The sequence below is a fragment of the Aspergillus ibericus genome, assembly GCF_003184845.1.
Source record: "Aspergillus ibericus CBS 121593 unplaced genomic scaffold BO80scaffold_70, whole genome shotgun sequence".
NCBI classification, from domain to species: Eukaryota; Fungi; Ascomycota; class Eurotiomycetes; order Eurotiales; family Aspergillaceae; genus Aspergillus; species Aspergillus ibericus.
This window is the reverse complement of record NW_020292168.1, coordinates 27853-52728: the sequence shown is the minus strand read 5'-3', so window position 1 is coordinate 52728 and position 24876 is coordinate 27853. Positions and strand designations below refer to the sequence as shown.

The window sequence follows — 24876 nt, the reverse complement described above, 5'->3', positions numbered from 1 at the left end:
AAAAAAAAAAAAAAAAAAAAAAAAAAAAAAAAAAAGAAAAAGGAAGAAGAAAAAAGAATGAGAAAAAAGAAAGAGAAACAAAAGAAAAAAATCACGGCCATCGCAACCAACTCCCTCTGATAGAGATATCAATTCATCTCGAAGGCTTTTTCTGGTCTTTAGAGTCACTTTTAACACCCAACTTTGAGAACGCCTTGCCCAATGTCTCCATAGTAGGGCGTCTCCTAATTTCCTTTGGATCCTTGATTCGCATGATCGTCAGATTCTGCTTCTTAATTCTGTCCCAATCCAGATGGAATGCTCGTAGGAACACAGGTGCGAGATCGTGGGAGGCACATAGCTCCTCCTCCTGTCCTCGTTCGGCCTTCTTTCTCATCAAGGCATCCAGGTGTCCTTGCACGTTGGTGGGCTGCAAGGGTAATGCCAGGATCTGATCCACCAAGGCGGACGAAAAATACGGTTCTCCTAGAAAGTACCGGTGCTTGGTGGTCAGAAGGCGTGCCCTCGCGTCCGGCTTTGAGCCAAAAAGTTTCAAATCTTTGATGAACACCTTCGAGTTGGTTTCGAAATACTGATAGTCCCGGTAGAGTTTTTCAAGCGCATCTGTTCTTAGCATGGCTGATTCGGAATACTTTGTCCAGATTTCCAGGAACTGGGCCTTTCCCGGACCCCGCAACAGACTCTTGGTCCAGATGTCCTTATCTAATCGTATGTTTGATGGGCGGCCTTTAGGGGTGATGCTCGTGACAATGATATCGTGCAGAAGGGTTCCCTTCTCGGCTTCTGCCATGATCCATCCTGTACATAAAGGTTAGCGATGTTTATTGGGCTTTGCCTGACTTCGGAAGAGGCAAGGGGTTTACCTAGCAGGTACGAAATAGAAAAGGTCTCGTAATGTCCCTTGCCGAGGTCCAGAACCACCTTCTGGTTATCTGGCAGGTCACTGATTGGAGTTAGGGTCTCGGCATCCAAGTTTTTAGTATCGCTCTGTGTAACCGGGCGGACGAAAACGCTCTGGAGATCCCTTTTCCCACTCACTTTCCGTCTCTGGCGGAGTGACTCTGGAGCGCTTGGACACTGGCTAGAGTTCGGAGACGGATTGGACACTGGGCGAACTATAATTGTGATCGCGCTGTCGTACTCGCAATACATCCTATACGTCAGGAGAATGCTGCGGTCTGTAAGCAACTGCACTGCAGCTTTCATGCTGTCAGAAAAGATGAAGAAAATGAAATCTTCCGGATTAGTGTGCGGGCGTCCAACGAAAGCCAGGATCTTGGCAAAGCTAAGCCCCTCGACACCACGAGTATCGAGTTCCTCATGGTGAAGGTTAAAGTCCTTCTTATCCATCTCCTCGAGCAGGAACATCCATTTTCTATTCGCCATAGTCGTGACTGGTGCGCTACTGTGACGGTTTATTCAGACCGCCTGGACCCTCTATATATATCAACCTTGAATTAGCCGTTGTACAGTGCAGACGGCAAGGAGCGCATCACTTACGCGTGGGTGAGGAGCTAGAGGAAGCGTCAAGAAGGAGGGGGCTAAGTTAAGAGAAACAGTCGCAATGCTGTCCAACAGGTACCAGCTATGATGACTTTGGATGCAACTGGATAAGAGTTGCTCTGGTTGTAATCCCAGGGCTGGTAGATCCTATTCGATGTTTAACATGAGTATGTGGAAATATTGTATGAGAGGACTGAGCTGACTGAGGGGAAAGATACTCTCAAGAGGTTGATGTTGTCCTAGAAGGATAGGTGAAATAGCAACCCCAACACGCAAAGATGTCAGTTTGGGGAAACAGTGAATACCCACATTTACACCTCAGTGAATAAGGTGTTAATCACCGCAGTCCGATAAAAACTGGTGACTTCTTCCCAGGAATTCACTACAGGTCACAGAAATATTGAGATCATCACATAGCGCTAGGCGATGAATGATGATGCCAAATGACTCACTATAGGGGGTTAGGTATAGCTATATACAAATGAAGTGACTGGGGGACCATGCTCTGATATCCATAGGCGAGTGAAGAAGCATTATTTATTCTGTCTGACGGGGGAAGTCCATGTAAATGCCCATCGTGGGCAGCCTCGACCGCTGTTCTGCAGGTTTGTACAATCGATGTGGGGTAAAGCATACGCGCCTCATGAAGTAGGTATGGGAACATCTTCTAATCTAGTGTAGACTGGGCCCTAGAACGAAGATGAGGGGGTTGCACGCAAAAGGTAGATCATCCTGGCCCTTTTATCCGACGCTTTCCTCACCATAATTCCCTGAAACCCACCCTCCATCAGCCGCTCTGGTAAGGGCATCTGGAAGTTTCCAGTACATTACACCGCCAGTCCCGTGTGTCACGTTAACATTGGTCATGTCGTCGTTTGCGCCGGGCGTCTGGAGGTAAACCCAGTGACCGCACAGTCATTACCGTCGCGGTTCTCCAATCCCCAGGCAGGAAGGCCATAGTCCTAGTTCCGCCTCTCAAAAGGATGGCTCGAAGGGGTACAAGACAAAGACGGCACCACTCTATCCAGGACCTATGCCTCCGGTCGCGCATCTAGAAAAGCGGCCAAGCGATTCTGCATTAAAATGGTATCGCCCTATCTACCATCATAGTTTCCCCAAGCGCTCTAAAATACCCTATACTACGCCACTGCCCAGGCAAGGGCATAGTATACATGGTATAGCCCACTTGAACGGGATGGACTACGCGGCCTGTCATGTTTAGCTGCCGGTCATCTTCACTGACAGTGGAACTCTTTTCTACTACAAGAGCCTTACTAGGTGGGAAGTAAACCTGCAGCAACTATTCTATCGGGGATTTTGAATAGACAGAACCGAAACTTTTCAAATGTGTACTGGATTGTGATATATGGAGTAACTTCCCGATCTGAAGCGGCCTGGTTGTATTGAGGAAGGTAAAGGCTAATGGGATGGTGGCTGTAATCTGCGCCGTACTTTGTTATCGAGCGCATGCGTGCAGTGTAGCGATAGAGCGAGATGATATGGAACTAGGTCTTGATTGCTCAGGTCGGAATAAGTGGTGGCGTCCGTGTTGCCAGAGGAGAAGGACATACATCCGCGACCGCAGGCCCTCGAAAATTGTCGCGACAAGGCAGCCGTGGCCTATAGCTCCTATCGTCTCTTCTTCTTCGGAGAAAACGACTTCTTTTTCAGTCCACCCCAGGTTTCCCCTCCTAGCCAGAGGCCCTTGGTCTCTGCTAACGTCGCAAACTCCTTGTCTTTCTCCATCTGCTTCAGATCGATACCCAGGGCGCGTCCCATGATGGGAGCCAGATCGTGAGCCGCGCAGACGCGAAAGTCGCCGCTCTCGACACGTTTCTTCTGCCGCCGTTCTAGGCGCTCGTTGAGGGCTTCTTCCACCATTTGCGAGAAGGTCTTGCCGTTGGCGTCGACGACGGTTTGTTTGATCTTGTCGGCTTCTTCGGGAGAGAAGTATGGTTTGCCAACGAAGGAAGGATCTACGACCTTTTCGAGGCGCTTGTTGGAGGAGGGGGTGTTGAAGTTCTGGAGGTCGAAGATGAGAACATGAATTCGATACCAAAGGGTGCTGGAAGCGGAGGGGTCTTTGAGGCTGGAGATGGTGGTCTGAAAAATTGGAGGAGTGTTGGATGTGTTGTTGCCGTCCATCTGGTCAGATGCTGTTGATAGAGAGGCCATGATTTAAATGAGAATAGAAATTGTAAGTTGTGAGTAGAGAGGCAGAGTGAAGGTGAAGATAGTGAATTGGTAAGAGTATCCGGCGTCGAGAGCTTTAAGCTCATATGACTACCACGGTGACTCACGCCTGTCACCTCCATGTCGTCTGCGCTTGGCATATGGTCATCATTACGATATTCGTTCCATGCCTTGAGCCGCATGAGTCATGCTTCATCGTCGCTTAATATTTGGGCGTATAGATTTCATGTTATACGCACCTACTTTACGGTTCTGTCATCCCCACGCCGGACCGACGGTGTCTAGGGAGGGCCCTTCTCTTGCCCACCCTCGCTGTATTATTTCACGTAGCCTACAGGTATATCGGAGGAAAGAAGCTACTATTATGGTAGAGAAATGCATATGTGTGATTGGAACCCCCCCGGCTGATGCAGTCGGGAAAAAAACCCTGCAAGCATCGCGATGTCATATCCTTCCCCGGGCCCCTCCCATCCCTTCCATCATATCTGATCTCTCGGGTCATCACCCCCCCCCACACAGCCTTCCACTGGCGCTTCAAGACGTCCTTCCCCCCAGAGCGCTCCAAACGCGCCGCATCCCACATCACGTACCCCCAGCGCCGCATCGAGTCCTCCATGTAGTGACCAAACAGGTTACTATAGGTGCCGCGCCATATCAATGTCCATGCTAATGGGGGATGCACATCATGCAGCCCATCACCTTGAAAAGGCAACGGATCGCGCCTCTCCTCTTTCGAGTCCCGAGGGGAAGGGTGCCGATTGCGCCGCATGATCTGCGCAGTCTCTCCTAGGGCCTCACCCTCAAGGAAACTGCCGGCAGGCCAAGCAATCCGGTCTTGCATGGTCGACACCAAGTGCTCGTGATTCTCGATCTTGAAGAGCACGGTGTGCAGGAGCTTAAGGCCACGGGAAATAGTTCCAATGAGGAGGCAATGCCTTATCCCTTTGAGTTATCTCTATTAGTTACATCCGATCGTCATCTTACTGATAGGGGACGTGATATCAGATGCTACTTACAGCTGTTGTCAAAATCAAATGCACCATCTGGGGTGGGCGGTCGCTGTCCATCGAACTTGGGGTTCTCTTCGTGTACATCCCAACGAATATCATCAAAGACTTCGTCGTACCTTTCTTTTGCAAAGGCGTAGATGCACGCGATCTCCTCTACCTCCCAGGGTTCGAATATCGACAAGAAAAATCTCAAAATGCCCACGGAGTCGAAGTCTGATCTTGGGCTGAATGGCGTCCCGTGGCAGCCGACGCCGAAAAGGTTACAACATAGCTGGAAGCGATACATGGAACGCAAGATTCGTAACTCCTCCGTCGTACTGAGCGATGCATCGCTTTGCAGTCCTTCAGGTTCATGCGCTAGATTGCTCAACGCCCAGACGGTATATCGCTGTACAAGGGGCTGTATTAATGAAAGATGAAACGTCGCCATACTTGAAACCTCGTCTGTGGTGAGCTCTTCGCTCATTAAGGGGTACTCGGACAAAGCGCGGCGCCCCTCGTAGAACCCAAGCAGCTTGGTGACGGCTTCAGGATTGCGGCTTCTGGAAAATTTGATCGAGCCAGATTCGTATACAAGGTACGCATCGAGAGCAACGCTTTGCAATGTCGTGGCTAAGCACTTGGCCAGTAAGCGCTTACGGTCTATCGAATATTGACGATAATAGACAGAGGACGCATGAACTAAGGCTTCAAGCCCGTGTAGGTCCAACATGGACATGATATGATAGCGGATCTCGGGCGGAAGAGCTTCCGGAAGCGCATATTGAGGCGGATCGCAAAAAACAAACTGTTTCCTGGAATCCTCACGGATTGGTGCTTGATCGGCACATCCAGGATGCGTGGCTGAATCGACGACCTTAGCTCTAGAATCCAGTGTAGATGACCTTAGGTGCAAAGCACGCTTCATCTTCGAGACGACTTTCTTCATTTCGAGTATCGCATCAAATAGATGGGAAGATAATGAACATGTAAGATGATGTGAAAGCACAGCCCCTAGCAACGGATGAAGATGCGGCGGTCAGTTAGCGCCCTTACATCAGCTCCTGCAGGGATCCTACCGGTAGTGGAAATGCCGATAGGATGTTTTCCAATGTAGGACGAGAGCTACAATAACGGTTCTGCGAGGATTATAAGCAGTGAAGCACCGTATCACGGTAGGAAGCAACCAACTTTCTTAGGGCTAAGTGCCTGATCAATTGTTTCTGCTCCCGTAACGAGCCATATTTAGGCTGCTCCGTGGCCAAATATTTCCAGAAGCCTTGATCAGGTGTTTAGCTACCTACCAAGCCTGATGCCTACGGAAATGGCATCACTTTGTCCTTACAAACGCTGTTTGCTCAGTAAGCAGAATAAAGGATATGAATCTGCCTTTGGATAAATCCAGCACATACGACCATAGGGTGTGGAGAACAGGGCTTCCCGTCCGCTCAGCCGTACTTAAGCCACACGCCGGGAGGTTAGTAGTTGGGTGGGTGACCACCAGCGAATCCCTTCTGTTGTATGTTTTTGTTTTTCTTTTTCTTGATCTTCTAATAGATGTGAAGCTAAAGCTGCATGTAACTGCGAGGTAGACTGTTAAGTAGATTCTAGTGGGCCCGAACTCAGACTTGAAACACTGTTCCATGCATGTTAAGAATAGGTGTGCGAGGCAACATAACGGGATTGCATTGCCCTTCGAAAATGAGATCGCAAGTCAGATCATCACCTTTAGCTCGATCAAGGCTTGATTCATTCCTTTCAGTAGCATGATCGTTCCTTCAAAAACTGGCATGAGTGCCCGAGCCGACCAAGGTCTATCGCCTGAGAGATTTAAACCACTAAGCTCGGCTTAGGCTAAACGGACCAGCTAATCCTCTTGTTAACTAGACTAGGGACTATTCATGCAACCCCACTCTCTTCCCTGTTCTTTGTTGTCTTGCATGCCCATGGCAGCAAAGTCTCATTGGACTCCTCGGACAATCTAGACCCTTGTGGACTTCGCTCTAGCTTCTTTGGACATGCCCAAACTTGTACCTTCTCGGCCTTTTCTGGACATACGATGTGTGCAGAATCCTGCGAGGGGAAGTGAAAAGGTTCCTTCATTGTCACCCGCGTCTGGTTGCATAAATAGTGGACAAGATGCCCTGACCACTGTTAGACTTTACTTCTGTTGCCACCCATATCTTCTTGCCCGCCCCTCCTCAGCAGCCTAAGCCAACCTTTGCTACCATGAGACTCAACATAGCCTCATACGGGCTCACTCTTGGCACCATTGCCAGCGCCCTCGCCACTCCAGGCCCCACGATTCGTTCCGTCAAAATCACCAGCCGTGATCCATCCACCTTCACTACAGGCCTCGCAGCCATCAGCGCCCAAATCGACACCCTCGACTCCAGCATCATCGCCTACCCTGGCGGCGACATCTCCAACATCACCGCCGGGGCTGCCGGCTTGATCAATACGCTTCTTGCCGAGACGAAAGCGATCCAGTCGTACTTCCTGAATACCACCGAAGCGACCGCCGTGATCCCCCCGCTGGAGAAGCTCACCGTGCAGTTCACCACCGCAGTAAACGATTACATCAGTATCCATGATCTGATTGCTGTCGCCGATGAGGGGTGGTATATCTACTCGCAGCTGCAGGAAGAACATACTGCTGCTTTGACTTATAGTGGGAGTGTCGTGGCCCGAATTCCAGCCGGTGACTTGAAGGATCTCGCGGATGCGCTGGCTACGAATATCACTGATACCTTGGAGACGGGAGTGGTGGCTTATAAGGATATTGCGGTTCGGCCGACATCGTATGCTAGGGCTTAGGTCTGTTGTGACGGTGTCTTTGTTGAATATTGGATAGGGGTTGTCTATATCATGTGCCGCCCGGCGCAACCCCAACATCTTAAGGTATTATATTATCTCCGTGCTGGTCGATGGTTGGATCCAGGTTTATCCGATATGTTAGCAATAGTAACCTGAAATGATGAATATAAATGCGTCATGATCTGTCCATAAGAATGCAGTCTCGTTGTCAACAACGGCCATTTTTGGTGATCCAGGGGTCATTCCTTGATGAATCGCCTCAAGCGAATTGATAACACCAGCATCGTCGTAACAGGGGAGATAGATCCCTGGAGGCGTAGCCGGTTGCGAAAAGGGGGCGATCTGGGCCGAGAAAAGCCTAACATTGAGCGGAAGGCATCATCCTTTACCAGACTAACCCCATAAAAATGGCTCGACCGACCCATATCTTCAGTCGTGCCTGGGGCTATGTTGCAGGTCCCATTCGCAAGTCTTGTTAAGGCTAATTTCTGCCATCCGCTAGAGAGCCGACGCTGCCCCACAGCGATGGCAAAAGAATGGACCTGGTTGATCTTGGCAGTCACTGCTGCTACCAATTGTTCGCCACAATGGAGTGACTGCAGAAGGCGTCTGTGCTTATAGTCTAATCTAATTGAAGTCTTGATGTTCTAAATAGAATGAAACCTGTCTCACGCGGCACGGCATTCAACCAACGGCATCCGCCGTCCGGGTCCACCATCGTCACTTGTCTCACAATGTGCTCGGAGACAGCACTTCCGATATGCAGGAACGCCCCTGGGGACTTATAAGAACCCAGCCTGTTCGGTACCAGTTCTTCATCCTCACTCAATATCAATCGTCCATCATGGCTTCCCGCTTCCTTCTGCTTGTTCCGGCGTTGGCTACGGCCGCTCTCGGGAGTGTACTGGACCTGGATATCAAGGTCAGAAACGGCTATGTATGTGGTGTCCTGTTGTCATCATTATGCTTTCATTAACAATATGAAGAGAACAATCGAGGTGGACTTGGGAACCCCGGGCGGTCCATTTGATGTGCTGTACGACACTGGATCGTCCACCCTATGGGTACTGGACAGCGATTGTACGACCGAGTGTATCAACGTGAGCGGGTAAAACTCATTAACCCATCTATCCAAGCCTCTGCTAACCAGCATCCCAGATATCCCCGACACGGGTACAATCTGACCTCAACCGGCGTGAACTTGGGCGTCAATGACACCAATGAGTACACGGGAGGCAGCATCAGCGGCTACGCGGCCACAGATATCTTCACGGTCCCCAACACCAACGTGTCCTATCGGCAAAGCTTTGCCGTCATCACCGACAGTACGTGGACAGCTTTGGCAGCCGATGGGTTCCTGGGCCTGGCATCTAGCTCCATCGCATTCAGAAACACGACTGCTCCTTTCGAGCAGATGATGCAAGATGGCCTGTTGGATAAGCCCCGTTTTGGCATCTACCAAGGCTCAGGAGTATCAACCATGGCCAACCCGAATCCGGAGAACAATGGCGTGTTTACCTTTGGTGGCAGTCACGAAGACACCTATGCAGAAGGTGAGCTGCAATGGATGGAGATGTTGTCCCCATTCGAGATCTACAAGACCCCCCTCATGGGACTGCAGGGGCACAACAGTTCCAATGGCCAGAACTGGTCGAGTGATGTTTTGACTCTGTATGGCAACGCTATTTTCGATACTGGTGAGAATTCTGGCCAATGCTCCTTTTTAGAATGTCACCCCCGCTAATGGAGGCATAGGCGCTGGGTCTATAAACGTTCCCGAGGACCAAATCGACGACTGGTACGCTTTGACGCCATTGAACTATTCCGCCATCTCGTCCGGATACCGACCTTTGTGCTCTGAGTTCAACGAGACATGGTCCATGTCGTTTACGCTTGGATTCTACGGCGAAGGCGTGACATTCAACCTTACTGGCGACCAGTTGGCCGTTCCGGGCTATCAGGACGACGACCACTGCTTCCCTCCTTTTATTCCCTGGGGTAGCGAGAACACGATCATTGGGCAGTACTGGTTGAGCAATTTCTACGCCGCCTTTGACTTTGGATCTTTCGATCAAGAGTCGTACGATATCCATGTGGGTCTGGCACCCTTGAAGAAGGAATATCTCCCGAAGGCTTAGTGCTATATGTCAATGGGTTACGGACTGTGAAGTTAGCTTCATTAGAGCTTACCAGAAAAATACAACAGTTATTAGTGTTGAAAGAGGACCTCATTTTAGAAAACCCCACAGGTTGTTCAAGCTTTCCGCAAAGGTCGGGTGTGCAAAAACCGCATCTTGTAGCTTCTGATAAGGCAGATTTCCAATCATTGCTGTCTGCACGACACTCATCAGTTCACCACCTTCTGCACCGAAGCACGAGAATCCCAGAATCGATCCACTCTCCCCATCGATCACCGCCTTCATGGCGCCTCGTGACTCGTCTGTCTCCAATGCCCTAGCGACATAGCTCATCGGCATCTGTGCCGTCAGGATCTTTTTGTTTGGATACTTCTCCCGCGCCTCATGCTCGTGCAGTCCAACGTGCCCAAACTGGGGATCCGTATAGACGACGTATGGAACGATGCGATCTGTAATCGAGAGTCTGGAACCAGACCCTTCCGATTCCAGCAAAGATGACTTGAGCACACGGTAATCATCGAACGAAATATGCGTAAACGCCGGCGGGCCCTTGACATCTCCAATGGCATAGATGAACGGTACCGAAGTCTGTAGAAAATCGTCTGTCACCACATATCCCTTATTGTTCAACTTGACTCCTGCCGCAGCCGCATTCAACCGCTCAGTATTCGGCACACGTCCGGTGGCAAACAGGATATGCGTCGCCCCCTTCACAATCTCATCTCCCTTCTTCGTCGAGACCATCACATCAAACCCCTCATCCGAGACATCCACAACCCTAATCGGCGTCGTCTCCAACAACACCTTAACCCCATCCTTCCTCAGAATCTCACCCAACAAATCCGCTAATTCTCGATCCTCGCGGGGAAGCAACTGCCCGCCGCGATGCACGATGGTCACCTTCGCCCCAAGCCTCCGAAACAACTGGCCAAACTCCACCCCAATGTACCCACCTCCAACCACCACCAAATGCTCCGGCACGACCCCCAACTCCATAATCGACGTCGAATCCAACACCCTCTCCTTCCCAACTTTCTCCAGCCCCTCCAACACTGCCCCGGCCGGCCGACACCCCGTATTAATCACAATCTTCTCCCCACGAACCACCCTCTCCCCCCCCTCCCCATCCACAACCACCATCGTCTTCGCATCCACAAAGCTCGCCTCCCCCATCAACACATCCACCCCTGCATCCTTCAATCTCTTCTCACTACCAGCCCGAAACACCCTCACAATATCCCTCTTCCTCTCCCTCACCTTCTCCATCTCCACATTTCCCCCTCCCTCCCCACCTCCACGTCCCTGACCAGATAGATGAACCCCAAAATCCCACCCCCTCCTAGCCAAATACGCCACCCTCCCCGACGCAATCATCGTCTTAGTCGGGGTACATCCCTCATTCACACAACAACCCCCAATATGTTCGCGTTCAATCAGCGCAGTTTTAAATTTTGCGTCCGCGAGGGCGCGGGCTAGTGGCGTGCCGCCTTGGCCGGAGCCGATGATGATGATGTCGTATTTGGTGGGCTTGGTGGGGGTTTGGATTAGGTGGTGTTTTAGGGGATGGCGGAGGATGGGGCGGTACATTTTTCCTTTTTTGATCTGATTCGGGTTTGGTTTGGGTTGGGATAAGTTGGGGTTGGGTTTGGTATGAGGGTTTGTGGGGTGTGCATTGGGTTGATATGGTATCTTGGGCTTGAGGCATTAGAGAGGATATATATGTAGATGGATAGGGGTTAGACAAAGATTGGACAAGAGTAAGCCGAGTCATGATTAGATCATATCTGCATTCGTGTTTGTGAGGAGATGGAGGCCGGTCTAGATGCGCGGGATTGGGGTAAGGGTAGGGGTTGGGTTGGGTTCCGTGGGATGCGGGCGCCACGTTCCCTTCCTTGGGGGAGATTATTATGGTGGCGTTAGGTGCCAAGATGGATTCATTTGGTAGGCGCTGGAAGGCTTTCTTGATGGATGGGTATTGGATGGGCTGATATGATATGATGCGATTGGAGATTATCCATCTTCGTTTGTTGGGGGCCAATTAGAGGTGGGCCGGAAGTGTAGCCTGATTGAGGCGTATATTAGGAGAGTTTCAGTCGTTCGTGAATGTTACATTGCGGGTGAGGGTCAGACATCGGTTTTTAGAATAAGAATTTGGCAAAAATAAGTCCCTCGACCCGGAATCGAACCAGGGATTTTCCGGTGACAATGAACCATTACAGCCGGACGCCATAACCAACTAGACCATCAAGGGATTCTTGACAATTTGCCATCAATTTGGCTTTATGAACCCAAAAGTAAAAAAATGCTTGAAGTACGGAGTATCGTGAAGTATTGAGAGCGTGTTCAAGAAGGAATTGATAATCCGATGCCCCCTAAGTTTTATGCATGATTAGCTACAATTTTACCGGGAAGGTTTCGATCTTATGTAGTGACGATCACCTGATCTCGCATAATCTCGCATCTTCACTCCCTATTCGCAGCTAGCTAAGCACTAAGCTGCCGCCATAAGCTGCCTGAGTCACTCAACAAACCTCTCCCCCTTTTATCCTCTCTACTTATACAGTCGAGTGACAGCATCAGACCCACTCATTACAATGCCCCGACTCTCCGACCTCCCCGCGGAGATCCTCCAGGAAATAATCAAACACGTGGAATACAACATTGATCTCTGTGCATTATCCCACACCAACCGACTCTTCTACGATCTCGCCAGCGAAGAACTCGACCGCAACCTCCGTCCAGTATTCGAACAATCCCAGATTCGATACCCCGAAAGTGACAGTCTCCACTGGGCTGCAGAAAAAGGCAAGCTACCCTGCGTGCGCCGGTTACTCCGCGCCGGAATCCCACCCGCTCCTCCAGTTGTACACGACTGGCATCCAATTATCCTCGCAGCAAGGAAAGGACATGTAGACGTCGTTCGAGCATTTCTCGAACACGGCGTCGATCCGAACCCCCCGGTAGGGTTCCACAGGCTATTCCAATTCGGTAATCCGCTCACGACTGCAATCGTGTACGGGCATGAGGCGGTGGTCCGACTATTGATTGAGCATGGGGTGGATTTAGAATTCGCCAGACAACAGGAGGTCGAAGTCAGACAACCCCTGTCTCTGGCGACTGAGAGTGGTCATATCCCGCTGATCAAGCTGCTCCTGGAACATGGATGTAATCCGCTCACACCCGACTACCGTCCCAATGGCGGTTATGAAGGATCCGCGTGGAAAATGTCGTCCCGTGTGAGTCTAGAGGTTCTTCAAATCTTTCTAGATGCTGGAGTACAGCCCGACTTTTCTGATTCTGGAGGTCGCTATCATGAGAGTCTGCTCTGCAGTTTGAGAAAGGGTGATATGCCGTTCCTCAAGTTTCTGTTCGATCAAGGGGCTCATTTCATAATGCCAAAGTATTTCGCATATGAGGATCCATTCGGTCATGTTGACAGCGGGGATGTTTTGTACGAAGTGACCCACGCAGCGGGCAAGTTTCCGGAACATGCGGCGTTTCTGCTCGGCAAAATCGATTTCGATAAGATCATTGAAGAAGAGAGCTTGCGCGCACATGTCTGTCTCGTGCGTGGTGCTATCTCCGGTGAATGCGAGGATTTGGTGCGGCGGTTGCTAGCGGTCCCCTGGGTGGTCCAGTATTTTGCTGTCCGGGAGGACGAGTGGAAAGCCCACCTCGGCTCGTGTCTGAATATCGCGATTCGAAAAGGGAATTTCGGCCTTGTGAAACTCTTTCTTGACCGTGGCGCAGATCCCTGTGGTACGAAGCTCAGGCTGCGAGGCCGCGGTGGCATCTATCCGCCGATCTTCACGGCAGCCCAGCGAGAATTCCCAGAGATCGTGGAATTACTGCTTGACCGCGGGGCAGACCCTTTCGTCAAGTATTTCTGTACCCTGTTTGAGAAAACGGTTAGCGTCGGACCAGGGAGTGACGCGTGCCTCAGTATTGTCCGGATTCTAGTGGAACGGGATGTCCTTGCGCCCAAAGACGAAGATAATTCCGATCTGATTGTAAAGGCGGTGGCGGGAGGAGTCAAGGTCTTTCAGCTGGTCCTGCAACATATGAACGTTGAGCTGCAACCAGGCAACAGGGACCATGAGGAGGCGTTCGCTGATGCAGTCGAAGCGGGGGATACTGCCATCATGGAGATGTTTCTCAAGGCCGGATTCGATGCCAATGCGAGGAGTGACTCGAGGCAAGACAGTTTCCTCGTTCTCGCAGCAAAGGCTGGAAAAGCTCCTGAATATAATGCGCCAGCAATGAACCTCCTTTTAAAGTACGGCGCAGACGTTGAGTGGCGTGGTGGTAAAGACAACCTTCCGCTTCTTCTTGTGCTAGGAATATGGGACATATCGTCTACTCCAGCGCAGACCCTCAGAATTCTATTGAGAAACGGTGCGGACCCGTTTGGTGTCTGTCCTTGCGGCAGGACTCTGCTGGAGAAAGCAGCAGCGGATAGGGGACTTTCGACGGTGAAAGTTTTGTTGGAACATTTTGATGAGAGAAATATTCCATTCTCTCGAGTGAAAACTATGGTTGAGGGGGCAGCCAGAGCAACTAGGGTGAAGAAGATTGAGGAATGTTTATGGCGTTGGTATTGGCGAAGGGTCTATCCTAGCCCAGGAAGTGACATTCAATATGCACAGCCATGATCGGCTCTATGGCCGGATTTACAGTGCTATAGCAAGATCTGTTTCTATCAAACACAGTGCTTAATGTATGGAATGATAGTAAGATATCAACCACCCTACAACCTGATTGGCCGGACGGGTCGACCGCGGGGGCGGGGCAACCGGGGAAAACTCTTCCCCAACCAGGCACATCCGATTCGCCATTTACACCACCCGCGTTTAAGCCACTACTACTACGACGATGGTCATGCAAGAGCTGCCCATCGAGCCGCGGGGAATCCTCTGGGAAGAAGATTTCATCACGCCCGAACACGAGCAACGGCTCATATCCATCTTCCGACATGAATTAGACTGGCCCGATCGCACGGGACGCCAATCACTCCACTACGGCTACACCTTCGACTATAAGACCTTTGGCATAGATCCAGACATCCCATACAAGGAGTTTCCGGACTGGTTGAAACCGCTGATTCCGACGACGGAGGGCCGGCCGCCAGAACAGGTCTGTTTGCAGTATTATCCGCCGGGGAGTGGGATTCCGCCGCATGTGGATGCGCATCGGCCGTATGATCAGCTGTATGCGTTGTCGATGGGGGCGCCGGTGGTGATGCAGTTTCGGAAGGGGAAGACAGAGGAACGGGTCGATGTGGATTTGACCCCCCGGACGATGATGCAGATGAAGGGGGATGCGAGGCTGCATTGGACGCATGGGATTAAGAAGCGCAAGACGGATACGCTGCCTGATGGGTCGGTGAGGTTGCGGGAGGATCGGTGGAGTATCACGTACCGGTGGCTGAGGGAGGGGGAGTGTGAATGTGGGAATCTTGAACTGTGTGATGTGGCGCAGCGACGCAATGGGATTGAAAAAGAGAAGAGGTCGTTGAAGGAGCTGGCGGAGAAGGCAGCTCTTGAGGATTCAAACTGAATAGATCAAACGTGATGTGGCGGAGTCGAGAGACTGAGCAGAGATTGACTTAATATCGATGGGTGGACTGGCTATGCTCATCCTTGGTCATGAGTACTGTGGCCTGTTCATATGTTTCCTGAAGTCGCTACATCAGGCTCTGAAGCCTCCTATTTCATTACCTTTAACTGGGCGATGAGCACTAATGCACAATTCTCTGGCCAATGGCATTAGCAGGTACTTGCTTCCGGAAATGCAAAACCTAAAAAGGAGATTGATATAACTCAGGCTGTGACTACGAGTCCCGTCAAGACATAACAGGGCCCTCGAGGGCATTGGCAGAGATCCTGAGTCTCAAATGAAGCCCCTTCTTGAAGAACTGGAAAAGAGGCCCTTTCAGGAATTCTTCGTCTGTTAAAGTGTCTGACTGTGAACTTTCTATATTCTATGATTTGTCTCATACTAAGTCTACCGTCGTACCCCACCTTACATTTGATTCACCGTCAAGTTCCCACCCTTTCTATTCGAATCCACCTCCACAACAATCGGCTCCCCATCTTCAGTGACGCTCTCATCTGACGACACTGAATATGTTCCTTTCCGTTTCTGTTCCCTGCATCTTCATTAGCAATGATACTCAAGCCGGAATGTTTTCCCACCTTTTATGTATTAAAGTAGCCGCAACAAACCCTGCCCAGAGCAAAAAGAAAAATGCAAAGGCTGCGGGCCACCCCTTCCGCCATCGCGGTGCACCATCGGGACCAGCAGTGGGATAGAGAAGCAGAGGAACCCAGATTTGGAATGAGTAGCCGAATGTCATCATTGCGCCCTGAGATTCAGTCAGTCTGGTTCTCGCTCGATGCTGTAGCCTATAGTGATGTGTGGTTCATACCATGATCAGGGCACGCTCCTCGGAATCGTCCTTTACGATAGTATTCACGGTAGAGTAGAGAATTGGACTTGTACATCCTGCTGCGCCGAAGAGGTACCATGCGACGAACCTATACACTGTCAGTATATTGCTCTAAGAAAGTGGCATTATACTTACTTCAGAGGCTTGGGGATGTTCCAAATGATCATGCACAGAGTGGAGAATAAACAGCAAGCCGAAGCAATAGTGTAGATCAGCCAAGACGGATAGATCGCGGCAAGTGTCGTTCCCAACCAGGAGGCAACAATATTAATGGCATAGGTCACGGTCGGTAACTTATTCACCTGTGGCACGGAGTACCCTTCCGCCTCGAGCCAGAGGTTCATATACGAAGTTGGATAAGACGCCATAATCATGCACCTAACCCCAAAGGTCAGCAGTGCGTTTCGCAAGAGGAGGGGAAGACTCACGCATAGCAGGAGATGAAGACCCAAATATGCCAACGCTTGACCGTGCGTTTGAATACATCGATGCCCATTTTCCCAGGTCGACGAATGTTGGCTCTCCGCGCTCGGTCTTTGGCCAGGGCGATATCACCGTCTGATAAGAAAAATGGCCGAGGTGAGTCTGGTATTCCGGGGAAGACGAAGAACCCTATTATGGCGACGGGGATGGTGAATATTCCGTCGATAATGAATAGCCACTTCCATCCCGGCATACCTGCCACTCCGGATAGATTGGTGTACGCTGCGGCTTGGAGATACCCGCTAACCATGGTTCCAAGTGCGTTGCAGATGAACCATGTTCCGGCGCGTTTGAATAGCTCGGGTCCCGAGTACCAGGAGCCTTGATTATCAGCAGAGCCACAAGTCGGAATTAAAGGGACTTACCCAGAATAAAGTGTGTCCCAGCAAACACAGGCGCTTCAAACATGCCAACGAGAAAGCGAAGGGCATAAAGCTGACTGACGTTTGTTACTCGGCTTTGTGCAAAGGTACAAATACCCCAGACAATCTCGAGGGATGGGAGCAGCCATCGAGCTCTGCTTCGGTTAGTTGTTTCCTCGACGTGTCTTCATAGAACATACAATTTGGGACGAGACATTAATAGTAGGCCCGGCACTTGGAAGACCACATAGGCGGTATAATAGCACACGTTGAAATAGTTGAGTTGATTGCCATTGAGATTGAAGTCTTCTTTCAGTCCACTGACATAGGCATTGCTGATGTTGGTTTGGTCTGAGCATGTCAGCCTGGGGTGTATATGACAGGTCGACTGACTTACCCAGGTACTTGACAAAAACTGGTTTTGTTAGTGCATGTCTTCTAACGTTCATGGGAAAACTTACAGCAAAGACAGGCGAACACGAGAATAGACAAATCGAGTTTGAAGAGCAACCTATACGTTTAGTACCAGTATGACCCAGGATCGCTAACTCACTTTCGCTCATTGGCCGGATAATCAGACGGATACCAATTGAACACTTCTTTGAGAAGCCCCCAAACGCCTAATTTCTCGGCCTTGGAATTTTTGCCAGACATGGTTGCCTGCACACGTCAGGCAATATTCCCGGTAATACTCTTACAGGGGCATGTTTAATGATCCATGGGACAATTTATCTGATCCAAGGATACCATAATTGACTCTGCTAACGAGACTACCGCACACTGTTGACATATTTGCCATCATCCCACTTGCTGTCGCCATAAGACAAGACAAGATCTGATGGGTTACTCGGCCGCGTTGGCTGCAGAACGCAACATCCGAGTGCGGGATGACGTGCCTCAACCCTGGCATAACCACAACTTAATCAGCTCTTATCTTTTTACATGACTCAAGATTCGTGCTTTGCGCGGGCTAGATCCTCGCTACCGCGCTAGATAAGGATTGCGTGCTTTGCCAGCCGTCCATCGTCACTTACGTCGTGCGGGGTCGAAGTATACAGCGCATTGACCTGGACATAACTACCTGCATCCCCGACTGAATCAATCCCTCCAAAAATCGTAACAGAATAAACTGATTACACCTCACCAATATGCCCGCCAGACTCATCGACAGATACGACCACGTCCCAGTGACCAAGGAAAACCGTAAGCATATACCCAATACATTTAATTGACCATCCTGACCAAATAGTCGACTGGGCCGAACTCATCACCCTTGACCTAAGTCAGTACGAGCATCCAGGAGGAAAGGAATCCCTTGTCAAGCAGCTGGAGCACGCAGTCCGACATGTCGGTAAGTATCCCACTACAGGCATCCGGCTTCGCTAATATCGTCCGAAGGTTTCTTCTACGTCAAGAACTTCAACATCAGCCAAGAAGAAATTGATCGCCAATTTGCTCTCGGCCGGGAGTTCTATGCCCTTCCTCTGGAAGAAAAGCTCAAGTACCACAGCCGCGCTGATCTTGATCGTGGCGAGTACAACGGCTATCGACCAGCTGGGCACCGAATGTAAGATTTTCAGCCTGCAGAAGACGACAACATATTGACCAGAACAGCCTCGGAAACGGTATCAAAGACAACGTCCAAGTCTACAACATTCCCAAGTTCGACGGATACCACCAGCGACAACAACCCCCTGTCCTGGCCGACAACATCGATGAAATCGAATCATTCAGCCGGGTATGCACCCACCTCCTTACCAACCTAAATATATACTAACCACCACCCCAGAAATGCCACACCGAAGTAGTCGAAAAACTCCTCCGTCTCTTCGCCATCCTCCTCGAACTACCCGACGAAGACCAACTCGTCCGCGACCACCAATACGATGTCAAAGGCGAAGACCATCTCCGCTACATGCACTACGCAGCCCGTGGCGCCGAGATCAACAAACAGGTCGGGGGGCTGTACTCTCCCGGCCACACGGATCTGGGCACTGTGACTCTGCTATTCCGTCAACCGGTTGCTGCGCTACAGATTCTCAATTCCGACGGAGAATGGAAATGGGTCCGTCCTCAGGATGGAACTATCACGATCAATACCTGCGATGCGTTGACTGCTCTCACTGGCGGTCTGATCAAATCGAGTATCCATCGCGTTCATGTGCCGCCGGCTGATCAGGCGCATGTGGATCGGTTGGGGGTGTTGTATTTTGCACGGTCAGTTTACCCTCTTTTTTTATTCGTTGAATGATGTGTTGACGTTGATGTTATAGGCCCAATAACCATGTCATTCTGGACCCGATTCAGAACAGTCCCCTGCTCAACCGCCTCGGACTCACCAAGAATGTGTTCACGGAGTTGGGTCAGCATCTGACGACGGAGGAGTGGGTCAAGGTCCGCCAGACTCAGCAGCAGAGACGTACACGAGAGGCCAAGGTCTCCGAGGATGGCAAGTACAGTTATGGAGAGAAGGATTTGGAGATTATCCCTGGGCTGGATGCGAAGGTGTATAACTAGATATGCGTCTGATTAGGGTGCATCCAAGCAGAGTTCCAAGCATGATTGTTTCAAAATCAATGGCGAATAGTAAGACTGGATTTGCAGTCTGGAGTTGAAGACTATCTGAACCGTTGTGCTGAATTTATAAAGATGGGACTTTTACCCAGTGAGGGGCAAATGGTTAGCCGACGATATATATTCTTTCTAACCTGGAATTAATGCTGTCAGTAAACAGGCCAGTCCATCGTTTCACTCTCCACTAGTCCAGGAGCCAAGTGATACTGACTGGCAGAAGGTTCCTGGTACACCCAGATCGTCAAGCCAGACAGCCCGATACTCGTACTATTTATCTTTCCCCTCATCCAAGGAGAAAATTTATATTAGCACTGTGCTCGGGAGAATAGGGAGCTCACAGCCGTAGTGCCACAGGCATCGATTAGTAAAGGCAGTGGATGTTCTGCAAGTTTAGAGGATCCATGTTATCGTGATAGGAGAGTTATCATATCCAGTCATAACAAAGCCATGGGGTTCCACTTGCGGCTGGTTCGGGGATAATGCAGGTATTCACAAAGTTCAGGAGCGATGTCCACGACCGACAGTGAGGCTCTCTAACTTGCAGAGTTGGTTTGGTCATTTAGGGGTATGGATGGAAGATTGGGATGGTAGTATGTGGAAGACGATGCTCGATGATATAACTTGACCTGGACTACCGGCCGAAGGCTTCGTCAATGGTGAAGATTCTTGTACGTTACAGTAAAAAGCTATATTTTGCAAAGCCATCGCGCTGTCGTGTCGGTCAACGTTGGAATTCTATGGTATTTGTTTCTATACCTGAAAGGAATTCCATTGAGATGGCCATAAACATCATCTTTTTTCGAACATATGTCTTAGAGATGGACATTAATCTCTTGAAGTGTATCTCCAATAGTAAATCAAACATGCTGCATCAATATGTACACAGATTACTCAACTTCTCAGGCAGCAATTTTGGAAGACTGTTGTTCTGGCTCAAGCCAGACAGCCATGAGGGTTCCCTGATCAATGGAATCGGTGTCCACCCCGTTATCTAGAAGAAGTTCCGCTGCTCGTTCACACTTATTTTCAACCGCATAATGTAATGCTGTTCTTCCATACGTGTCCTTCGAGTTTGGATTGGCTCCTCGGTCTAGCAGGAACTCGACAATTCGGCACATATCAGCGCTACAAGCGTCCATGAGCGGCGTGCGACCTTCATCAGATCTCGTTTCAATATCCACGCCATATTCTAGCAGCAGCCGGACCGCTGCCAGACAACCTGTTTGACCCTCCATAAGGACGGCTTGAAGCGGCGTCCTGCCATGCGCGTCTTTGAATTCAGCATGCGCGCCATACTCGAGGAGCAGCCGGGCCGCGCCGAGATGGTCTGTCAGGGTTGCATAATGGAGCGGCGTCTCGCCGTTTTCGTCCTTTGCGTTGATATCCACATCGGATTCTAGTACCAGTCGGGTCACCTGAAGATTACCAAGGCCACCTTGCAGAACGGCACAGTGGAGAGGTGTCCTGCCCACTCGATCCCTGGATTTGACATCGGCCCCGTGGTCTAGCAACAGCCGGACAATGGCTTGTTGTCCACCTATAATTGCGTAACGAAGTGGTGTATAGCCAGGTTGGGCCTCCGATTCGATATCGGCACCATGTTTCAGTAGGAGCTGGATCATTTCTACACGACCGGCTCTAACAGCAAGATGGAGTAGTGTAAAGCCGTCTGCAGACCTCGAATCCACATCGAGATTGTTTTCGAGTAAAAACCGCATCAGCGCTACATGACCCCGGATAGCTGCGAGATGGATCGTCATAATACCCTCCTTGCCGCGCGACTGCATGTCCGCACCGTGGTTTAGCAGCAGCCGCATCATCGCCACATGATCCTTGTAGGCCAGCCAATGCATCGCCATCAGCCCCTGGTTGTCGGTTGCGTTGATATTCGCCCCTGCCGCGAGTAGTCGCTTCGCCACTGCTTCACAGCCATGAGATGCTGCCCTCATCAATGGGGTCACGCCGTTGTCTCGATCCGAGAAGTCTGGGTCGATACCCATGTCTAACAAGAGCTGTACGATAGGCTCGAGGCCCTTGGAAGCTGCAAGTGAAAAGATCTTGCTGGTGTGCTCGTCATTGCGATCGACAAGGAAGTCGTTTAGCACTCTGGGAAGCCGAGGAATAGAGTCAGATACCCTCGCGCGCTCATGGCCGATGCCGAGCAAGATCATCACCGTATGCCATCGGCAAGCAATACCCGTTATACTGTGACTTGGACAGCTTAGGTCTTCGGTGAGGAGAAATAACGCCGTGGCGTGAAATCTTGAATCAGCGATCTGCTCCAGGTGTCGTGTATAATCAAAGTTCCTCTGCTATATGTTAAGACTGGCACACGGGGCTGTGAGAGATCGGAAGCGGAAAACATACGATGATAGCACTACAGATTACTCGCCGGTTTGCGGGCCCGAATAGAAGGTGGAGTCGACGGCAGGTCCGACGGAGCCGGAGCGCGTCGTCGATATCCTCGAATTGTTGGTATATCGAGATCAGGATCTCGGGAGGCATATCCTCCAGCTTTGCCATGTTGATGCTATTGAGAGACTGGAGAGGTGGTCTGATGTCTGATTGACAACTCCAGTGTGTCTGTTGGAACTTGCGTTATCGGTTCAGGCCAATCCCATCGCCTCGGGAAAGATCCAAACATGAATGGATGTCGACAAGCTAAATACGCGATCGAAGTTCAAGAATGCAGGTCCCTTGGCGTGTTGATGTGGACATGATTGGGTGGCTTATCGGCCCCTTGCATCGCGATGGTAGGCAGCGTGGGTGATCGGGCAGGCTCCAGCAGCTACCGGGCAGAAATGAGTTCAAATTCAGTTTGCAAGGTCTTTTCTAGTAGGAAGAAGTTGTGTGTCTAATTGAAGTAATCTGTGACTGTATAGTTGCCTATCATCCGACGAGTACCTGCAGCTTTCGAACTAGGATGATATGGTCTGGTGAGACATGAACCAAAGGGTGGCAATTGTACACGACAAACATATATTGGAAAGCAACTATTGAGAAATATACGACCGGTTTAATGGGGATGTTGGTTTCAGTCCCTAAGACGACAGATATTCACTCTACCAAAGTCACCACTTGCAATCAACCCAACGATTTGATCACGACGGTACTCAGACTGAGCGTATCTGATACATTATGCATCTCAATCGCCCTATGACTTGCAGATATATGTTATTGGTGACTTTTTAGATCTAATGATACCGGTGCCCTGGGCTTAACTGCTCATGCTCTTAATGTCGTGTACTTTATTTCTCTACTTTTCTCAATGCTCTCCAAAAATTAATGACAATCTAAAATCAACATGAAAACAACGCTAGGTAGATAACGCCTACCGAGCTTCATACAAAGTGTATGGCATATTAGGGGTCAAGAACAAAAAGGTCAACATATCACCCCACGAACCCTAACCTCTTACGCGAGGAAGAGTCAGTGGTTTCTAAAGAATAACATCTTCCACCCCAAGTCTCCCAGCCACAATGGCAGCATGGACATCACGGGAATCCGGCGGTATCGAACCCCAATAGAGTAAGAGTCTCATGATCGCCTTCTGGCCGGCCAGAACAGCAATAGACATGGGATGTCTACCGAGATTATCTGCCATATTCGGATTGGCTCCTTCCTCTAGAAGCAGCCTCGTGACTTCTTGGTGGCCGTGAAAGACGGCGTCTATGAGTGGTGTATTGCCGCCCGTTTCTTGATGGTTAATATTGAGCCCGTGGTGGATAAGGAGCTTTACCAATGGTATATTCCTAGTGATAGCTGCAAGATGCAAGAGTGTGACGCCGTTGTCATGCTGCATGTATGGATTTGCTCCCCGGGCCAGAAGTCTCGGCAGCAATTGCCAGCGGCGTTTGGGGGTATGGTGGTTTCATCGTACATGGTAGTAGCACTCCGGGCCTTTGTTGAGTGACGGCTTCAATATTTGCTCCCTTTTCGAGAAGTACTAGAACCACTTCGAGATAGCATCCTTCAGCGGCCACGTGAAGCGCGGTAAGCCCATCATTTGTCATAAGATCTGTGTCGGCCCCGGCGTCGAGTAGTCGTCGCACAATTGATGGGCGATTCAGAATCGCGGCGTATGTCAAAGGGGTGTGGCGGATGAAGACATAGCCATGGCGATTCACGTTGGCGCCTTTCTCTAACATGAGCTGGACAACCGGGTCCCAGGCCATGCTCGATTGCGAAGAAAAGCGCACAGTGTATATCGTGCTCATGATTGTTGACTACCGCGCACGCTATGATGAGATGCGGGGAGGTAGCATGAGCTTGCGTTCCTATCGAGTTGCCCATCCGCTTGATAATCTGCATGGTGTGCCATCTACACATGACGGTAGAAATGGTGTGTGTTGGGATGATCAGATCGTAGGCTAGATTTTCTAATGCGTTTTTCTCTATTTGGGTGAACTGCGGACTTCCGAGGGGGTCATTGTTGGCCTGTGAAATGTCCAGATCAGATTAGGCTTTCAAACAGTTGAACAACAAACTCACGACAATTGCCCTCAAGATCGCCCATTGACTTCCAGGTCCAAACACCTGGTGTAGCGTGCGGCAGGTACGGCGCAGACGCAGTGCGTCTTCAACGTCAGCAAAGTGCTGATATATGAGTTGGAGGATCTTTTATGAGTCAACAGGAAACTTCAGTGTCCCCTGGACGCCTAGAATAAGTGGGCTGACTTAAAATGCTCCGCTCGAATCTAGACGTTCGCCGGATTTCGTACGATACAGGGGAGCCAATAGGGTACGATCCCGCTTGACGTGTTGCAGTACTGACTGCATTAATCCCTCTGTGCCAATTCCATGGGACCGAACCTTGGAAGATGCTTTTTGAATTGTTCTTCACCTTTCCGTCTGGAAAGGTTTGCAGGTCTCGAGCTAATCACAGACCATGCATACGTACCAGCTATCTACTTATCCAGCATATGTCCCGAGGAGATGCCATGGACCGTCTAGGAACAAAACCTAAGCAGGTTATGCTATAGGTGCTATGTCAACACTTACCATATTCTCGGATGCTATTTTCCGACGTATCGGAAACATGGAAACCTAGAGTATCTTTGAACCTGGCGTTAGAAGCTTCCCGAAGGCCGAAAATGCCAGATTCCGGTTTCTCATTTCCACCGACGGAAGTTTCGAAGGCATTCCATCCGGACCATGTTGGGACTAACAATGATGTATTCTTCAGCTACAGCTACAGCGTTCCGTTTCTCCGAGTCACCTTTTCGGGTGGCGAGATGCAGGTTCTTACACAGTCCTCAGAATGTCATCTGCCCCTGCATGCAGGCGGAAGATTGCATTGACAGGGGGTAATTCCCTGCATAGGCTGCACTTTACCGTCGGATCATTCCATCAAGTCTCCAGGATTATAC

General features: G+C 50.2%; 10 protein-coding genes and 1 non-coding gene across 11 annotated transcripts; 4 read left to right on the top strand and 7 right to left on the bottom strand.

Annotated features, from left to right (window-relative positions):
- Positions 1-586: 586 nt before the first annotated feature.
- BO80DRAFT_321789 (uncharacterized protein) lies at positions 587-1371 on the bottom strand (the record flags this gene model as incomplete). The annotated part of the gene is made up of 2 exons (XM_025715139.1): positions 587-798; positions 945-1371. Coding segments are annotated over 2 exons (639 nt in total), but the record flags the coding sequence as incomplete, so codon positions are not given.
- A 1595-nt stretch (positions 1372-2966) lies between these two features.
- BO80DRAFT_469240 (uncharacterized protein) lies at positions 2967-5657 on the bottom strand. Its single transcript, XM_025722995.1, has 3 exons — positions 4713-5657; positions 4214-4638; positions 2967-3606 (listed from the first exon to the last, which is right to left on the bottom strand). Exons 1-3 carry the CDS (start codon positions 5632-5634, stop codon positions 3133-3135), a joined length of 1821 nt encoding a protein of 606 aa, XP_025569951.1. The 5' UTR covers positions 5635-5657; the 3' UTR covers positions 2967-3132.
- Positions 5658-6803: 1146 nt separating this feature from the next.
- On the top strand, positions 6804-7695 carry BO80DRAFT_429721 (cell wall mannoprotein 1 family protein). The gene has a single exon (XM_025720539.1). It carries the CDS (start codon positions 6915-6917, stop codon positions 7500-7502), a length of 588 nt encoding a protein of 195 aa, XP_025569950.1. The 5' UTR covers positions 6804-6914; the 3' UTR covers positions 7503-7695.
- Positions 7696-8221: 526 nt separating this feature from the next.
- Positions 8222-9713, top strand: BO80DRAFT_429720 (pepsin-like aspartic protease). The gene is made up of 4 exons (XM_025720538.1): positions 8222-8439; positions 8489-8610; positions 8661-9199; positions 9258-9713. Exons 1-4 carry the CDS (start codon positions 8347-8349, stop codon positions 9638-9640), a joined length of 1137 nt encoding a protein of 378 aa, XP_025569949.1. The 5' UTR covers positions 8222-8346; the 3' UTR covers positions 9641-9713.
- A 17-nt stretch (positions 9714-9730) lies between these two features.
- BO80DRAFT_418512 (FAD/NAD(P)-binding domain-containing protein) lies at positions 9731-11323 on the bottom strand (the record flags this gene model as incomplete). The annotated part of the gene is made up of 2 exons (XM_025718267.1): positions 10961-11323; positions 9731-10888 (listed from the first exon to the last, which is right to left on the bottom strand). The coding sequence occupies exons 1-2, from the start codon at positions 11225-11227 to the stop codon at positions 9731-9733; spliced, it is 1425 nt and encodes a 474-aa protein (XP_025569948.1). The 5' UTR covers positions 11228-11323.
- Positions 11324-11805: 482 nt separating this feature from the next.
- Positions 11806-11891, bottom strand: BO80DRAFT_t288. The gene has a single exon. It is a non-coding gene; the product is annotated as a tRNA-Tyr (tRNA).
- A 2594-nt stretch (positions 11892-14485) lies between these two features.
- BO80DRAFT_497590 (2OG-Fe(II) oxygenase family oxidoreductase) lies at positions 14486-15487 on the top strand. Its single transcript, XM_025724087.1, has one exon. It carries the CDS (start codon positions 14513-14515, stop codon positions 15194-15196), a length of 684 nt encoding a protein of 227 aa, XP_025569947.1. The 5' UTR covers positions 14486-14512; the 3' UTR covers positions 15197-15487.
- A 169-nt stretch (positions 15488-15656) lies between these two features.
- On the bottom strand, positions 15657-17587 carry BO80DRAFT_486700 (putative pantothenate transporter; the record flags this gene model as incomplete). The annotated part of the gene is made up of 8 exons (XM_025723531.1): positions 15657-16004; positions 16068-16176; positions 16224-16466; positions 16517-16892; positions 16937-17088; positions 17134-17284; positions 17395-17444; positions 17487-17587. The coding sequence occupies 8 exons, from the start codon at positions 17585-17587 to the stop codon at positions 15813-15815; spliced, it is 1374 nt and encodes a 457-aa protein (XP_025569946.1). The 3' UTR covers positions 15657-15812.
- A 475-nt stretch (positions 17588-18062) lies between these two features.
- Positions 18063-19620, top strand: BO80DRAFT_259569 (Clavaminate synthase-like protein). Its single transcript, XM_025714730.1, has 6 exons — positions 18063-18136; positions 18183-18284; positions 18332-18500; positions 18548-18671; positions 18723-19150; positions 19207-19620. Exons 1-6 carry the CDS (start codon positions 18082-18084, stop codon positions 19448-19450), a joined length of 1122 nt encoding a protein of 373 aa, XP_025569945.1. The 5' UTR covers positions 18063-18081; the 3' UTR covers positions 19451-19620.
- Positions 19621-20754: 1134 nt separating this feature from the next.
- On the bottom strand, positions 20755-21174 carry BO80DRAFT_322088 (ankyrin repeat domain-containing protein; the record flags this gene model as incomplete). The annotated part of the gene is made up of 2 exons (XM_025715144.1): positions 20755-20877; positions 20980-21174. Coding segments are annotated over 2 exons (318 nt in total), but the record flags the coding sequence as incomplete, so codon positions are not given.
- A 2124-nt stretch (positions 21175-23298) lies between these two features.
- BO80DRAFT_450027 (ankyrin repeat domain-containing protein) lies at positions 23299-23724 on the bottom strand (the record flags this gene model as incomplete). Its single annotated transcript, XM_025721784.1, has 1 exon — positions 23299-23724. One exon carries the CDS (start codon positions 23722-23724, stop codon positions 23299-23301), a length of 426 nt encoding a protein of 141 aa, XP_025569943.1.
- Positions 23725-24876: the final 1152 nt, after the last annotated feature.

Coding starts and splice junctions, on each gene's coding strand:
- BO80DRAFT_497590 (XM_025724087.1), top strand. CDS start 14,513: ATGGTCATGCAAGAGCTGCCCATCGAGCCGCGGGGAATCCTCTGGGAA.
- BO80DRAFT_429720 (XM_025720538.1), top strand. CDS start 8,347: ATGGCTTCCCGCTTCCTTCTGCTTGTTCCGGCGTTGGCTACGGCCGCT. Junction 8,440..8,488: donor TCAAGGTCAGAAACGGCTAT/GTATGTGGTGTC, acceptor AACAATATGAAG/AGAACAATCGAGGTGGACTT. Junction 9,200..9,257: donor CAACGCTATTTTCGATACTG/GTGAGAATTCTG, acceptor ATGGAGGCATAG/GCGCTGGGTCTATAAACGTT.
- BO80DRAFT_259569 (XM_025714730.1), top strand. CDS start 18,082: ATGCCCGCCAGACTCATCGACAGATACGACCACGTCCCAGTGACCAAG. Junction 18,137..18,182: donor CCCAGTGACCAAGGAAAACC/GTAAGCATATAC, acceptor CTGACCAAATAG/TCGACTGGGCCGAACTCATC. Junction 18,672..18,722: donor AAATCGAATCATTCAGCCGG/GTATGCACCCAC, acceptor CCACCACCCCAG/AAATGCCACACCGAAGTAGT.
- BO80DRAFT_429721 (XM_025720539.1), top strand. CDS start 6,915: ATGAGACTCAACATAGCCTCATACGGGCTCACTCTTGGCACCATTGCC.
- BO80DRAFT_469240 (XM_025722995.1), bottom strand. CDS start 5,634: ATGAAGAAAGTCGTCTCGAAGATGAAGCGTGCTTTGCACCTAAGGTCA. Junction 4,639..4,712: donor ATTTGATTTTGACAACAGCT/GTAAGTAGCATC, acceptor GATAACTCAAAG/GGATAAGGCATTGCCTCCTC. Junction 3,607..4,213: donor TGAAGCGCCAGTGGAAGGCT/GTGTGGGGGGGG, acceptor CCAATTTTTCAG/ACCACCATCTCCAGCCTCAA.